The 16,513-nt window shown below is 31.9% G+C and overlaps 1 protein-coding gene across 1 annotated transcript in view; it reads right to left on the bottom strand.

Moving 5' to 3' along the window:
- Nucleotides 1–16,513, bottom strand: part of LOC118181808 (intracellular hyaluronan-binding protein 4.S-like) — a 45,132-nt gene that overhangs the window by 20,388 nt on the left and 8,231 nt on the right. The window contains exons 2-5 of the mRNA XM_085809584.1: nt 13,099–13,240; nt 5,004–5,141; nt 1,296–1,367; nt 1,146–1,193 (exon numbers count right to left, since the gene is read on the bottom strand). Coding sequence (XP_085665710.1) covers nt 1,146–1,193; nt 1,296–1,367; nt 5,004–5,141; nt 13,099–13,240 — 400 coding nt within the window. The remainder of the gene's footprint in view (nt 1–1,145; nt 1,194–1,295; nt 1,368–5,003; nt 5,142–13,098; nt 13,241–16,513) is intronic.

Raw genomic sequence — 16,513 nt, 5'->3', positions numbered from 1 at the left:
AATTGTTTTTAAGCATATGCTCTTACTTATTCCAATAAACAAAGAATGCGGTAGAAAGACACTTTTAAAAACTTTTCATTGACAATGCTTTGAAAAGAATGGCAATATAACAGATCAGAACATCCTACTGGCCGATAACCAATGTTGGAACATGTACCTTTCTGTCAAAATTGCCCGATTTGTGTTCATTCATTCATATTTTCCATTTATTTTCACTGCATCCAAGAGGACTTAAGGAGGCAGAAAATTATTTTTAAGAAATCTAAGATAACATGTTCATCACCATTTGTAATTAACTGTTTGATTACATTGTGTTTAACTTTGAGCATTCAGTTATTTATTTATATAATGGTAAAAATATGTGCTTTCAAAACCTAATGTACATAAATTTTATGGTACAGTGTAATAAAGAACTATTATTGTATAATAATTGTTATTAATTATTTCAATCTATAATTTTCATTATTACATTACCATTATAATGAATTATAATATAACAAATTTTATAATTAATTATAACTTTATAAAAAATTATAATTATTATATTTTTCTTGTTTTTGTGCTAAAATCTATATACATATTTTGAAGGAGGAAAAGCAAAATTTATTTTAGAAAAGAAGAATGAACAAAATTATTGTATTAAAGATTACATTACTCGCAAAAGTCACATTAAATCAATTACAATCGGGAAAACCTGTTCAAATGGGGCGAAAACCTGTTGATCTTTCTTTTATCTACAGAAAGAATACTTTTGCTAAAAATATAATTCTATTATTTTTAAAAGCAATGAAATATGCAATGCTCATATACAATTCATATCGTATGAAAACCATTTTTTAACATTTTTGGTTTCTATGGTTTCAAATCAATGCAAATTTTCAAGTTTATTTTTGTGAATATGAAAAAGAGGCGTGAAAGATAACAGATGACAGAATCACCTGATGACATGGGGCCTTCCTGCCTGTGCTTGTGAATTCTCTTTTTCCGGAAAAGAACAACTGTCATGCGATTCCCTCACCAGTGGCACATAATTAGCATCCCTTCTGGACGATTATAAGCAATGCCACAATGCATTTGCCACAGTTAAACTACAGTACCATTACTTCCTCTCAAACAACACATAATAAATAAATAATTCTACTTACTCAAATTCTTCATCCATCCACGTGGACTCAGCTTCTCTTCTTCGAGAACTGTACAACCAATAATAATATATTAACGGATTAAAGGTCTTGCAAATGCAATTTGTATTCATTTTATAAAATTTATGCTATAAGGGTTATACATATGCTTACTTGAATTCACTTTTAAGATCACCCCAATTTCCAGGACCAGCAACATCTCTCTTTTCCACAGGACGCAAACCACTTTAAAAACACAAATAAAAAAAGGGATAAGAAAATAATATACATATTGTAAATTTGAGTTCACAACACTAAAACAGTTTCCTCCTCCTATTTTGGGCATAGCGAGGGCTTAGTCTATAATTAGAAGCACCAGAGCCCTATGGAATGTCATTAGGCAAAGGAAACCAAAATAAATACACAAATTAATTATTATAATTAAACAAAATGTAAAGTAATAAATAATAAAATACTAGAGCTGATATGATTTGGAGTTTTGGATGGAATAATTTCACTAAAAAAAAATTTTAGTATTGAGGCCGATGTCATGCTGAATTTAAGCTCTGAGGGCAACCTATGGAGACAACAGCAAGTCACAGCAACAGAAACAACAGGCAACTGCACTAAAAAAAATTACTTTTCATGTACTTTCTTTAGTGCAACTGCAATATTCATGGACATGAAATACACTAATATCCTGATTAATGCTCAGAATGCGTTTCTATAAAAGCGCTGAATAAAAATAGAGTAAAACTGAGTCACTTTAACACAATAAATAAGTATGTAAGAAAATGCAACAAAGAATAACCAAGGTTTGTTTTAGTTACACTGACTTGGTATACTTGCACACATATGCAAGAATATATATATATATATATATATATATATATATATATATATATTTTTTTTACAGTTGAAGACCCTGACATAAATCTAGATTTTAAAATAACGAAGTTATCTAGTGTTATGGGCAAAGATTAAGATTAAAGTTTCAGTCATGCAATATTATTTTAGATTAGTATTAGTGCAATTTACTACTTTTTAATATACTGTCAGTACAAATGCATTATAACAATAATTTAATGAATGACATCAGCACATTTTTAGTGCTCAGAAAAAAATAGTGTTTTACCAAATCAGCATTAATCGTGGAAGCATTACACACAATCTTGCAAAGATTCATGAATGTCAATAACAGCATGCAATTACAGCTAGAACCTACAATTAACCTCAAAAATCTAAGTACTGCTAACTTATCTCCATATCTGTTAGATTTATTTAGACAACCTTTTTTCTTTGACAGGCTTTTATCAGCAGTTAAGGAAAAAATGCACAATGGCAAGTAAAAATAAATTAAACTTATAACGGCAGCCTTAAATAGTGTTAACTTATCAATTAGAATCCATGCATGCTATATAACAGTCAACATCTTGATCATAAAGCTCATGCAGTTTTATAAAACATAAAAGTAATTTCTGATGCTCGGTTCCAAATGCTCATCATTATACTATACGGCAAATGATATCTTGAGGAAGAAAAAATTATTTTAGTTAAATAAGAAATACAAATAGTAGTCTTACTGGACTACGATATCAATTTAAAACACACTGCTAGTCATTAAAGTTGCCACATCATAACGGCAGCATGCAATAAACATCAAATTTACATAAAATGTACTAATGCTGGGATATGCAAATGATTAGCATTCTGGCATACATGCTCACAGCAGGCATGATTAATGCCATCAATGTTGTGTATAGATGGGAAAATTACATTTGAATGTTGGTTGTGTAAAGGTTGTATTATGCCTCCTGTAAGGAGCAGGAACTCCTACCAACATATATCAGAATTTAACTGACATAACACTCTTACGCTACAAAGTCTAACACAGCAATTTGTCATAGAAAAGTCATTTGTATTCACCAGATCTGCCACTTTATTACTTACAGCTCTTCTCCAAAGTTAAAATGATCACAAAAGGCAGATCTTTTAATTGATTAAATGCACCTAACTGAAAAATTAACATCAAATAAAAGTTAACAACTAAAAAATTAACAGAACTAGACTTCCAGAGTTGCTTCAAAAACTAGCAAGCACAACAGAAGTGCATTTGAGGCAAGAGTATTCTCAGAAGGGTGGCAAAGAGAGCATACTAAATTCACTGCTCTGTGTGCCTTAGACTTCCATAGTTGCTTCAAAAACTGGCAAGCACGACATAAGTGCATTTGCGGCAAGAGTATTCTCAGGAGGATGGCAAAGATAGTATACTAAATTCACTGCTTTCTGTGCCTATCTTTAACAGTTATAATGCATTAAACCAAGCACAGCGCTGACTAACAGATCTTTGATTGTCACATGTGGAATGTCGATTTATACAGGTTCAATATGATCCATAATCTATAAGTGAAAGCTGCAGGTGCTGATAAGAGCCTAATCTCCAAGCAATCATATCTTACATGTGCGCAGATTGGACCAAGACAGGCGATCATTAAATGAATGGGTACATATTTATCCACATTATGTGCAACTAATTGATCATAAATTGATTAAATCACATTATGCGCAACTTGAGCAGTAATACTATCCTGTTGAAAGGCAGCTCCAAAAACCTCACTAATGTATCACATACACAGTTAAACTTATAATCATTAGCATTTGGCATAACATTCTACCTGCCAAACCTCTGGTCTATAATGCAACTTTTCTCCAGCTATGTACTATCACTGACCAGCAATGTAATATATTACTAAGTCAAAAGGATTATTTTCTGTAAGCATAATTACAGAAAATAATCTTTTGAGTTAGTGTTAATGCAATTATTTGTAAGGCATAGAAGTTCCTTTAGATACATACAGCTTACAGTTCCCAAAAGGCAAGAGCATAAATGATATAGGGTACTACCTGACACCATAATGCTCACACTGAAACTACTATAACACAGTCTACAGCAGCAAATTAAAAGTTCAAGATTGAAACAAGAGGTAAAAATGGCTTGTGTCCATTCAACACACAAGTGCCTTTGCGACACTAAAGTCATTGGTATCTGTGCTAGAAGATCAAAAGATGTGAACCCTCACTGCTAGAAATGTAGATATCGCAGCTTCATACATTCAATGCATACCAAGCATATGTTTTCAAAATCTCATACAACTCTGCTTCAGTTATCTCCTGATAATGAGTTAAATCTTCCATTAACTTTATGAATGCATAACTCCACCAAAGCTTTACCCAACATGAGGAGAAAACTGCCAACTAGAGAAAACACTTTCTCTCAATGTAATTAACTTTTAACATTTTCAAAGTTCATTTGTCCATTTGCATCTCATTTTGCAAAAAGGTAAGTTTTGTATATTCACACACTAATACAATATAGTACACTGATGTACTGTTTGGAATTAGCTTTTTAAAAGCTCACTGCATGTGCATCCATTTGCACATACAGCTAAAATTTTAATTGTTTGCATTTTGAATCACTGCACAGCTCACTCATCTGCAGAGCCTCCAGGTGATCCTACAACTCTCCTGAGATATGCATTTTTCACTGAACAGCAGTGCAACATAAACTAACAACTCAAAGGATTATTTTCAGTAAAGTATAATAACCTCTTTAGAGCTATGAAACAGTAAACATTACTTGTTGTAAAAAAAATAGTCCTATTCTTAATTTTTTTTCATAAGCTGAATATTTTAGAATTAACTGCAAAATGAATATGCAAAACCTTACAGCCATTGCATACCTCCAATATTACAGCATTCATTTATAGTTTTTTAAATACCTGCTTAAAAGAAAATTAAAATGAGGCATTTGCTTAAAAAATGAAAAAAAAATCATTTTTAAAGCCAGTAACGTAAAAGAAATATAGTACTTTTTGTTTATACCTTTTATCACTTCTACTATGACGATCAAACTCTCGGCGAGGCCTACCTTCAAAATTACCAAAGAAATTTCCTCTACCACGGGATCTTCCACGACCACGAAAACCACCTCGACCTCGCCGACTTTCTCCTTCACGTTCCCTAAGAATGAAGCAACATTACAATGTGGACACAATCATTTCCTATAACATCAGGTGAACATTAATTTTAAATGACTTCTTACAATAAAATACAATAACAGACAATTTTTCATAAAATCATTCATTTCAGCTTAACCATACAAGGTAATTTGCAATCCACCACTAAGAATATGAAATATGCATTTTTATTCAAATATCAATTGTAAAACAAATTCACTCTATGGACCATCAGGCTACTTGAATGTAACCATAAAAACTATTAACACAGTATTTATTAATTAAATCTGTGCAGTAGTGTATTTTTTCATACCACGCATTTATAAACAGTACCTTTAGAAAGATTAGCACAAAATAAATTTTTATTCAATTTCTTTGGTTAGGGCTACACTCATGAACAATCAAAAGTGCATGAAATTAAAATTCCTGATTTACACATACCCCCCCCCAATTTTTTTTTTATTTTTTAAACTGCATACCTGAAAGAATGGCTTGATCAAGTTCACCCTTTTTATTGCTGATTTGTGAGGGATTGCTGCAATTTTGAAAACTGATACTGTGGAAGATTTAGAGGATGGTCTCTATTACAAAACAACCTAGTACTGATTTCTACAGCATTTAAATCATGATTATTTAATTATTATCTATTACCTCTTCAATTAACTCAGTTTTAATGATATTTTAAGATTCTCCACACTTTGTTAACACAATCGTTAATCTCAACAGACTTTGATGAAAAAGAAATTACTTTTCAACCTCAATTTAAACATCCAGTTCAACATTTAATAATTTAAGCCTCAACACATTTTGTTAACACAATCATAAATCTCAACAAATTTTGATGAAAAAGAAATTTTTCAACCTTGATTTAACATCAAGGTATAGATGTAGAACGACGATAATTAAGCAAAGAACAGCTTTTGTTGCAGCATGGCTTAAGAGGATTATAAAATGTAGCCATTCAAGTGCAAGTTTTGAAAACTCACTTCAATAAGTCAATATTTGGTTATATGTTAACAGATTTATAAGAACAAGCAGTGCAGGAGATGCAAAACATTTAAGGCAAATATCAGCAAATACCACAAAAACTAATCATAGAACTGAAACAATCTATCACTTCAATAAGGAACTAAATTTGCCTCATGGCACTGTTACATACATATAACATTTTATTTTAAATACATGCTTATCACAGTGAAGTGCTAAACAGAAATAAACCACAAATGCAGTGGGCTTCTATCACTTGTTTAGTAGATGTTAGTCTACCTGAACTTTTCCTACTGTTTCACTGTTCATTCTCAAAAATTTGTTGAGAAATAACCAAATATTCATTTCCAATTTCTGCTCAAACTTGGCTTGAACAGTTTCACATGATAATTTTTGAAATACCTTGCAGCAATAGCTATTCTTTCTTCTACTTGTTTGGGGGGGGTTCACGGTACCTTTTGGATGTTTATGCCCTACCCACACATACTTGTAGCAGTACAGTAAGACCCCGCTTAACGCGGGGCATACTTTCCATCAAAGTAGAGCTAATATGAAACAGCATTAAACATGGTTATCTCATTATGTAAATAATGGGGTTAGGGGAAGATGGGTAGAAAATTGTTCAAGTATTTTACCATTAAATTTGATAATTATGTTTTTTATAACAATGAAACAAAAATTCATTTCTTACAAATATAGAAACATAATAAACAAAAATATATATATATAAAAATAAAATTCTAAGTAAGTATGTTTGCATTTCAGATCATTCAGTCTCTTCTGTACTTTCAGTTTTCTGCCTTTTTATTAAGAAGGTATCTAATGTAATATGGTTTTTCCTTTTTGTGCTCTGTAAGAAGTTGTTGGGTAAGTGTATAAGGCATCTATAATGCCCCGTCTTGCCTTTAAACACCTGTCAAAATTTGGATCATTTTCAATAAATTCGTCCATAATTTGTTATAGCAGCCAAACTGGTTTTTAGAATGCTGTTGAAAGTTCTTTTTCCTCTTCTTCAGAATCATTACTTTCAATATTTTTGTGTTCTTTGTCTGCTAATTCCTTGAACTCATTAGAAAGACTTGTTGCTGTTTCTTGCATTATTTCTTCGACATCTACATTTACCTCATCTACACCGGTTTGTTTCGCTAATTCGACTATTTCATTCATATCGACAGAGTGTACGGTAAACAAAATATGAGTAAATCTCTAATAAATCAGACTGGATCGCAGTTAAAGTAATAAACAGAGGAGCGTTCTTCCACACAACATTTATTCACGAACACCAAAGATGAACAGATACATATACATAATTGACATCACAGTTTCTTTTTACAAACAAACACTACCGCCATCTATTGGCGATCTATGGATACACAATCCTAAACTTAACATACGGTGTCACCGCCCTTGCTTAGATGTGGCCAAATGTTCTTCCACACCCCTTTCAAACATTTTTCTGTTATCTCATTCCAAGAAAGGTTTCTGTTTTCTACAGCATTCATTATATTGTAGTTTTTACAAAACTCTCTTATTGATTGCTTCTCTTCTCTGTTTTTTCAAACATCTGTCTAAATGTTTTTTCAAACATCTGTCTAGTTCTAGTCTATCTGTCTAAATGTTCGCCGCAGGTAATAAGCCTTAAAATTTGATATAACACCTTAATCCAACGGCAGTTGTGTTAGGTGGCAAGAAAACCACTTTGACTGGAATGTATGTTATTAAGTCAGATAAATTTTTTGGATGGCTTGGAGCTTTATCAATTAAAAGTAGTGCTCTTGATTCAAGTTTTTTAATTTCGCAATAACGTTTAACAGACGGGCAAAAATATTCAGTGAACCAATTCTGGAAAATTTTCATAGTTATCCATGATTTTTTATTAGACTCCCAAATTACAGGTAAAGTTAATTTGGATAATCCTTTCATCGCTCTTGGGTTTTTGGAATGGTAAACAAGTAGTGGTTTTAATTTGAAATCTCTGCTTGCATTACCACCCAGTAGAAGTGTTAAGCGATCTTTTGCAGCTTTAAATCCTGGTGCACGTTTTTCTTAAAGGCATAGACATGTTCGTTTTGGCGCATTTCCAAAATAGGCCTGTTTCATCAACATTAAAAACCAATTCTGGAGGATAGTTTCCTCTTTCAATTATTGTTTTTAATGCCGCTGCTTTCATATTACCACTTCCTGCTTCTCCTGTAATCTGTATGTTATGAAGATTATTTCAATGTTTAAATTTATTTAACCATCTTCGACTTGCAATGAAAGTTTCACTTGTGTCACTTGCCTCAACCTGAATGTAATTAAAAATTCTTCTAGCTTTTTCCGTTATAATAGGCTGGCTTAATGGCATATTGTGTTCAATTTCGTCGTCAATCCACATAGAAAGTCGCTTTTCCATTTCCCCTATTGTATTATTTCTAGAATGGGTAATTCTAGTTGCAGAGCTTGTCATAGTTGCAGTTGCCGATGATGGCATTTTTTCTTCATTCTTAAGGATAGTCCTTATTGTTGAAGTTGCCAAATTCAATGCAGCACTAATTTGAGATTGACATTCACCAGTATCTAATCTTCTAATCACTTGCATTTTAGTTTCTAGTGAAATGCTTTTTCTTGTTGCTTTAGTTTCATGTTTTTTTATAAACATCATGATAAAACCTAAAAATCATAATATTTGTCACTACATCAATCCTTATATAAATTTATACTTACAATAATGTCAACAAATGTTTGAAACGATAAAAATACGTTCGTATAACATCACATGAAAGAAACACAGATAAACTGTTTTGGATATCGGGAAGCCTAATGCTGCTTGCAAATTCCGAGGAATCCCACAATTCAAATAAAAGAGTGTTAAACCAAAACAGCGCTAAACAAAATAGTGTTAAGTGGGGTCTTACTGTAATGATAGATATTTTCTGAATGAAATCTGTTGACACTCACTGAAAACAATTGACAGTTTTTTAAAATTTTTAATATAAAGTACACTTCATTAAATTATTGATTAAAATTCATCACAGAATATGGAAATAGAATGGAATGATTAAAACTTCCAAAACACTTTTTTTAATGAAACTGACAAAATATGCCCATGCTCCTGCCAGAGTACATGTAAGAAGTACATCGATAGCATATGCTATTTAGGCATATGGGATGTCATATCAAGTATCTTCAGATACATGGTTTTACAACATTAAACTGATAGATTTAAAATTCGCTCCTTTTAAACAGAAAAATGAGCCTACATGCAACTTGGATTAAAGGCTTCATTGACATGATTTGATGTTTCTGATAAAGATGCATGACTAATGTTTGTATAATGAAGTTCAAATGCTCATAAATTTTTTAAGTATGTTTTTTGCCTGCTTGTTTTTAGAGCCTTATTTTGCCCCTCGGATAATTAACACCCTTTAGATCCGAGCACCTACAGGTAAGCATTATCATGTATACCATAAATCTCTAATGTCCCCCATTACAAAATTTCTCTACTGCAACCATTACAACAAAATGGATCGAGACTTCACTGTCACCCTGTAAAACACAGCTAATCCACAGATATTCATCTATCCACCTAACACAATGCTCTTTTTCCTTTTAATTGCTAGTGAAACTTTAGGCTTTTAAATTTAGAACATGTACTTCTTTTTATTTGCAATATATTTTTGTCACTGCCCCCAAACTGCTGAAGTTTTATGTATTAGGCTGCTGAGTTACAAAATAAATATGATACTTTGATTACCTGCAACCCCCTCCAGAAAAGTCGCCAACCATTGGCGAAGTTTTTGCCATGCTAAGACACGATGACAGCCCTTCCAAAAAATTGCTGCACTAAGGATTATAAAAAAAAAAGTGAGCAATTAATTAAAAACACATGAAATATACATAACAAAAAACCTTTTTCTAACTGTACTCTCATGTACATAGATATCTGCTTTTAATTTTAAAAAAAAATCACAAAATGCACATATCTAACATCGCACATGCTGTTTTCTTGTATACAGTTATCTGTTTTGGCTTAAAAAACATCAGAGAATTGCACAAACTCGGCATTGGCACATAAATTTTGAGCCATAAAATTCAATTACAAAGTATAATTCCATGGAATGCAATTTTCTGCATTCTACATAATATTTTTTGATGAAATGCAACACTTTTCATCAGCTGGCAATTTCTTTATTATGTCTCATTTAAAGAAATAAATGCACTCAGTGCAACAAAAACAAACATTAATGACCATTATTTTAAATGCATCAAAAACGCTAGGACCACTTACTTGCTGCATGCACTTGCATACTTGTTTGGCACAAATATTTTGGGATATCACGGGTTGCCTATTTTAATGGCATAGGTGACATATTTAGTAATCTCTTTAGGGGTGCAGATAATCAGAAAATACCGATAATATTTCAAGTGAAAAAATTTTCATCTGGAATTTCCTAAAATCCACCAACTTTATATATATATGAAAGAGTTTTGATGCATAGAGAATTAGCTGTACTCATAGCTGATTAAACTTTTCTTTCCACTTTTGGTGACATTTGTACCTTTTCAAAGTTTTTAAAACAATTTATTTCAATGGAGGGAGCTTATTGACAGCCAGGAAGCAAGACAGATAATGCAACAAGCCTAAAGTGAAAACCCAATTCAGAATGATTTACCTTTGATTAAGCTTTATTTTGATTAAGTTTCCGTTCCCAACTTTGAAATGATTTTTGGCTGAAGTATTAAGTAACGATTATTGATTGAAGTATATACATTAGCATTATGCAATAATCACATGGTTTACGTCACATTTTAGAATGATGCAGTTTAGAGAGATTTATTATAAGCAGTTACCATTCTTAAGATGGAAAGAGAAAGACTACTGCTCAGTGTTGGCAGAAAATTTTCAACTAAAGTAGCAAAAGCAGACTCAAAAAGTTACAAAAAATCGCAAATGACCATCAGAGATCATGTGATTTTTGTGACATTAGTTATGCATGCTCACATGACCTCTGACATCATCACAAATTTACTGTCTATTAGTTCCGTAAGTTATAGGCTGTATTCGATTCTTAGTCATTTTAATTACGTATCTTAGCTTAACGAAAGCTAAGATACGTAATTAACGAATTAGTAACAAAAATTTTAAAACTATATAGCTCATTTTCAATTGTTTATATATCCATTTCTTTTTTAATTAATTCTCATTTAATTTAGGTTCTATGTTTGAATTAATTTGTGCATATCTCTTAAGAACAGAGATTCCTCACGTTTAGATTGTTAGCACTTTTGTACTAAATTATTTGAGTTGGCAGTTAATTTATTTAATTCATTGTTACTTTGCTTAATTGTGAACATTTTAATTGGGGAATGTTTTTCAGCAAGTTTTCCCTTCTGCCTGGTGGGCTTATTTCAGATAGTGATTACAGGAAAGCCTTTTTTTAAGTCATTGCTTAGTTCTTAGCAATATTATAATCAGGAGAATGAATTTCATTTCTTTTTCTGTATGGGTACCCAATATAAGTTTCATTTCTTTCTCTGTTTGGGTACCCAAGCTGCAAGTTCTTTTGTTCGATTCGTTTTCACCATAGAACTGGAAAGAAGAACTGACTTAAAAACAAAACATCCGAGGGATGAGAGGGGGGAAGGTGAGAGCTCTTGAAGCAGTTTTTTTTTTTACTTTCTTTTACTTTTTTCTGACTTTCCCCCCCAATCCCCCATCTCGTTTTTAAGCCTAAATAAACTGTTTTTTTATGTAAATTATTTGTAATAACTTTGAAGTCGCAAAAATTAGGAGAAGGAATTGATGAAGGTTACAAATATTTCGCAAAATCGCAAATACTAAAATTTTAATAGCACAAGTTTGTCAAAAGTCGCAAATTTGCGAAAAATCGCAGGATCTGGCAACACTGCTACTGCATATTAAAATTAATGTTTTAATTTACATTTTTTATCATAAATACATGCATGATATACCAGTTTTGGCAGAACAAAAATAACAGTTTTGGCAAAACACAAAGCAGGTCTGACACATTTTCTCAGAACAAAATACTAATTCCTCTTTTTTTAAAACTTCCATTTTTCCCATACAGGAATTTTGTTTTGACATGTTTTTTTACAATGATTGTAAAATGAAACGCAGCAATCTGCTAAATAATAAATAAGAATCTTGATATTCAAAATGCAAATAACATGTTGACTGCCACGGCACGTTTTGGATTTGAGTCCAAGAAGCCAAATCGATTTAATCATATTATATTATTAAAAATACTAATTATGATTCGTAACAATCATTAAAAAGTTTACAGGATTTATTTTATTTTTTATTTTTTTTATTTTATTTTTTTTTTAAGAAAAAAAAAGGGTTCTACAAATCAGCTTGTAGTCGGCTTTTGTTAGACAAAGCTCTTCGCAGAAGCCCACCACGAGTTGATTCGGATGGACATGCTTTGAATTGTCGCCTCGGTACAGCTAAAGTAGGCGCTAAGCGAAGTAACTCGTAGTGGTGGAAAAGTGGCAAGTCAAGAAACTATGAGATAACTCGTATTGGGCATCCTGAAAAGAGCGCTAATATGAATTACCTCGTGTTGGGCAGTCAACGTGTTAAAAAATTTGTAAATGAGATTCTCCAGCACACTTACATTAAGATCAAACTTTCTGCCATGATTTGACTACTGACTGAAATAAGATTTATATTTCAGAATGTGACAGTTTAAAAAGCCAAACAGAAAATACAGTGAATGCGTTATACATGATTCAACTTTGAGTATAACAAAATGAATACTTAAATGAGAACAGAAACCTACATGATATTAATTTACATCCATTTATATTACAAATATAGATTCAACTAATCATCAGGTTTGTGACAATGTTCAAGCAAGATACTTCGATAATTTTCTCATAATCAATTAATTGTGATCATAATTAAAATTTAAATCATTTTTTCACTTCTTAAAATAATGAAAAATTGCAATTAACAAGACTAAATTTACCTCACATCAGAACTGAGAGGTGGATGCTCATCCCTATTTCGAAAATTTTTCCGATCTTCAACATCCTTGGCATCTTCGAAGTTTCGAGTATTTTTTGAAGTTCGATCAGTAAATGGCTTTGCCTTTGTCTTGTTCGAAGGTTCTGGAAGTAAAAAGGAAAATTCTCAAATCTTCAAACTTAAAGAAATTGCATAACAATAAAATGGTACCACAAAGCAAAGAAATTATGAGTGAAAGATATAGACTGAAATTTCTGCATGCCACTTTAAAACACCTCAGACAGGGAGTCGCACCAAAGAATATGAATAGGAAAAGGCAAACTCTTGTAGACACAACGTAAACCAGCTTCGTTTGCTTAGGTGAAGCCATTCGCAGAGAATCAATCCTACTTCATATGCTAGTGAACTACAAAGCGTAGATCTGCTATATAAGTTTGCAGTTTGAAAATTAGTTACATCTTGATAGTTTTATTCTGCAGTATGCTTTGCATATTTTCTAATTTTTCATTTCACAATTAATCATTTTCATACTTAAATATTTTATTAATGGTTACTATATTATGTTAATATTTCTAATGTAATACTGTATTAAATCACGTTTTAATTTTACGGGTCTGTGCTATTATACTTCCATAAATAAATTCATAAATGCAACAATGATTATTATTTAAAAAATAGCAAACAGAACAAAGAGTAGCGAGAAGTGTAAGCTGCACAAAGCCTTTGCACTAGTCACCTCCTAAACAGTTGACTGCGTCCTTGATTGCTTGTTTGAGGGGAACAGCAAAGAATCCAGTATTTAACTGGCTGGCGAAGCGTTGGAATAAAAAACTACGGCGTAAGTTTAAATATTACTTTGGAATGTATTCATTTCTTCAAAGATATCAAATCAAATGTACATTTCTACATTGAAATTGCAGCATTTCTTTGCTGATGCAAGTTTTTATTAATAAATGTTAATTAGGATAAATTAGTGCTTCCAAAAATGCTTCTAAGCTCCCTCACAAATAAATCCGATACAATTTTTATAATGGAGTCAGTGTCATTAACTGCTTTGGAATAAGATTTAGGTTTTAGGATACTAAATTTGGAATTGCTTCAGTTAGATGTTATTTTGTAATTGTCTGGAAGAGGGCTTCTACAAATTGTCCATTTTGTGGCTAGCATTATTATTACGATGAAAACTGATGGATTTGATGTAATTTGGTTAAAAGTAAGGCAGAGAATCTGCATTGCATAAGAAAAATTGGGATACTTTCAATAATGTGCAATTTCTTTAATAATCTGGATTGTAATTTTAAAATGTTCCAGTCAGAGTTTTCTTGTTCATTACATGTGTTTTTTTATTACCTTCTAATGTCATGATATGGATTTTTATTGTAATGCTGGGACCTTAAAGATATTTCTAACATCAAAGAAATAAGAATTAAAAGTTCTATGTAAAGAATTTATGTTTTTAAATCATTCAATATAGCACTCTGACAGGTTCTCAGATATTGCTAGCAGTTTGGGATAGCATTCGTAAATGAATTTCAAGGCCTGTCTTTATACCTGTAAAGTTTGTTGATGACTTGCACATTTTCAATTCAATCTTTCTCTGTCGCATTGCTGTGTTATTGAAACTTCTTCTAATTCAAATTACTTGGTCGCCATGAGGCCAATAACAATGCATTTATTAATGTTTATTGATACTGGCCAGAATGACACTTCCGACTAGTTACGAGGAGAAGAGCTGGGCTGGCACTACGCATTTTATGGCCCAGTGCAATGAATGGGTCCTAAATTCTATTGCCTACTGCCTCCCCTAAATTGTAAAACATCAGCCATTTGTAGTTTTTGCAGCTTGGTACTCTTCCAAATTCTACAATTTTTTGCCATCCCTAAATTCTGACAGCCGCTGCCATGGTATTGCACCTGCTCTGGCCTTGTGAGAAAGACGTTAGCATTTGTCTGTCTGACCTAAAGAAAAGCTGAAGTCCCAATGTTGCCATGTCTACTTGTCGTCTTATTAGGTTTAAAAAAGGATCTAAAATCTGGGATCTCCGAAGTTCCAAGATTCTGGATCTTGTACTTTCTACAGTATACAGTAAACCCTTGACGAACACGGACCTGCAGAAAGCAATTTTGAGTGCACATGTTATCTTAATTGTCTCTATTTAATTTGTCAAAAGCAAGGAATTTCAATTATACACAGCATGCTACAGAACTACAGCTGCATTAGTCTTCTTTCATTTGAAAATTCATATACAGTACAAAGTTCGAAATCCGGACTCGTCGGGACTTCGGCGATTCCGAATTTGGAATTTTTCCGAATAATAGATCATCAGTTTAAATCTAGTAAGACGGCATGTAAAAATTATAAAATTAAAAATATGAAATAATGAAGTATTTATGATCTAAACAGTATCAAAATTTACAAAAAAAAAAAGCTGAATATTTATTTGTTTAGATTATTAAACATTTCTTCCAATGCAAGTTGCTTTGTTGTTTTGTGCTAATACTTTCTAATTAATTCTGTAGACAGACATAATCTCTTGTTTAGTTACACTGTTACAAATCCTGTAACTGCTATTTCGAGAATTCTGACAAACTTGTCAATCGAAATTTTCTCGTTTTCAGTAACTTCTCTATCACTTTCTTAATTATTGGTAGTGGGTTTTTTTTTTTTTTTTTTTTTCCTGGATCTAAAACCATACTACAGATTTCGCCATTCATTAATGGATTGATTGATTGAGAAGCACTGTCATCACAATGAAAAACTTCTCTTATATAATCTTCATTTATTACTGCTTCTCCACATTTCTTTACAAAATCCGTTAATTGGAAAATTTCACCTTGTTTTGCGATATCCGAAAACCTTTAAAATTAGTGGCTATCATCATCAAATTTAGCTATCCTTCACTATACATATTTGGCTATGCATCATGAGCTTGACGACTAACAAGTTGTTTCGTTAAATTTTATCTTGCTTCTATCGTGCACCGAGACAATTAAGTCTGAATTGTATTAGTTTAGTTATTTATTATATTTATGTATATTTCTTACACATGCCTATCAAAGTTCTGAATAAATAAATTCCTACTATATACATTAAGCCTTATTGAGAGCCGCCGCTAGATATCTTACTGCCTGATGCAGTCTCTGCGAGAGTTATGTGAATAACAAATCAGTTATTAATTCAAATAGCCCTAAATGTAATCTTTGGGTCTATGAGTATCAACAAAATCTATTTTTAGCATATGAAAAGAAAGTTTTGGTAAATCTTTCCTCGTCAACATTTTTAGCACATTTAACTTAAATTTGTAATCATCGCCAGGTGTTATGTCAACATAAGAGATTACCATACTCCTTTATTATTCAATTACTAACATAAAAAAATTGTTTAGGCATCGCTACATGAGTTATTACTCAATTTG

This window comes from Stegodyphus dumicola, chromosome X2 (assembly GCF_044657685.1).
Source record: "Stegodyphus dumicola isolate Sdum_Otavi_A_Nest chromosome X2, ASM4465768v1".
NCBI classification, from domain to species: domain Eukaryota; kingdom Metazoa; phylum Arthropoda; class Arachnida; order Araneae; family Eresidae; genus Stegodyphus; species Stegodyphus dumicola.
The sequence above is the reverse complement of the archived record's forward strand: the minus strand, read 5'-3'. Positions and strand labels throughout refer to the sequence as shown.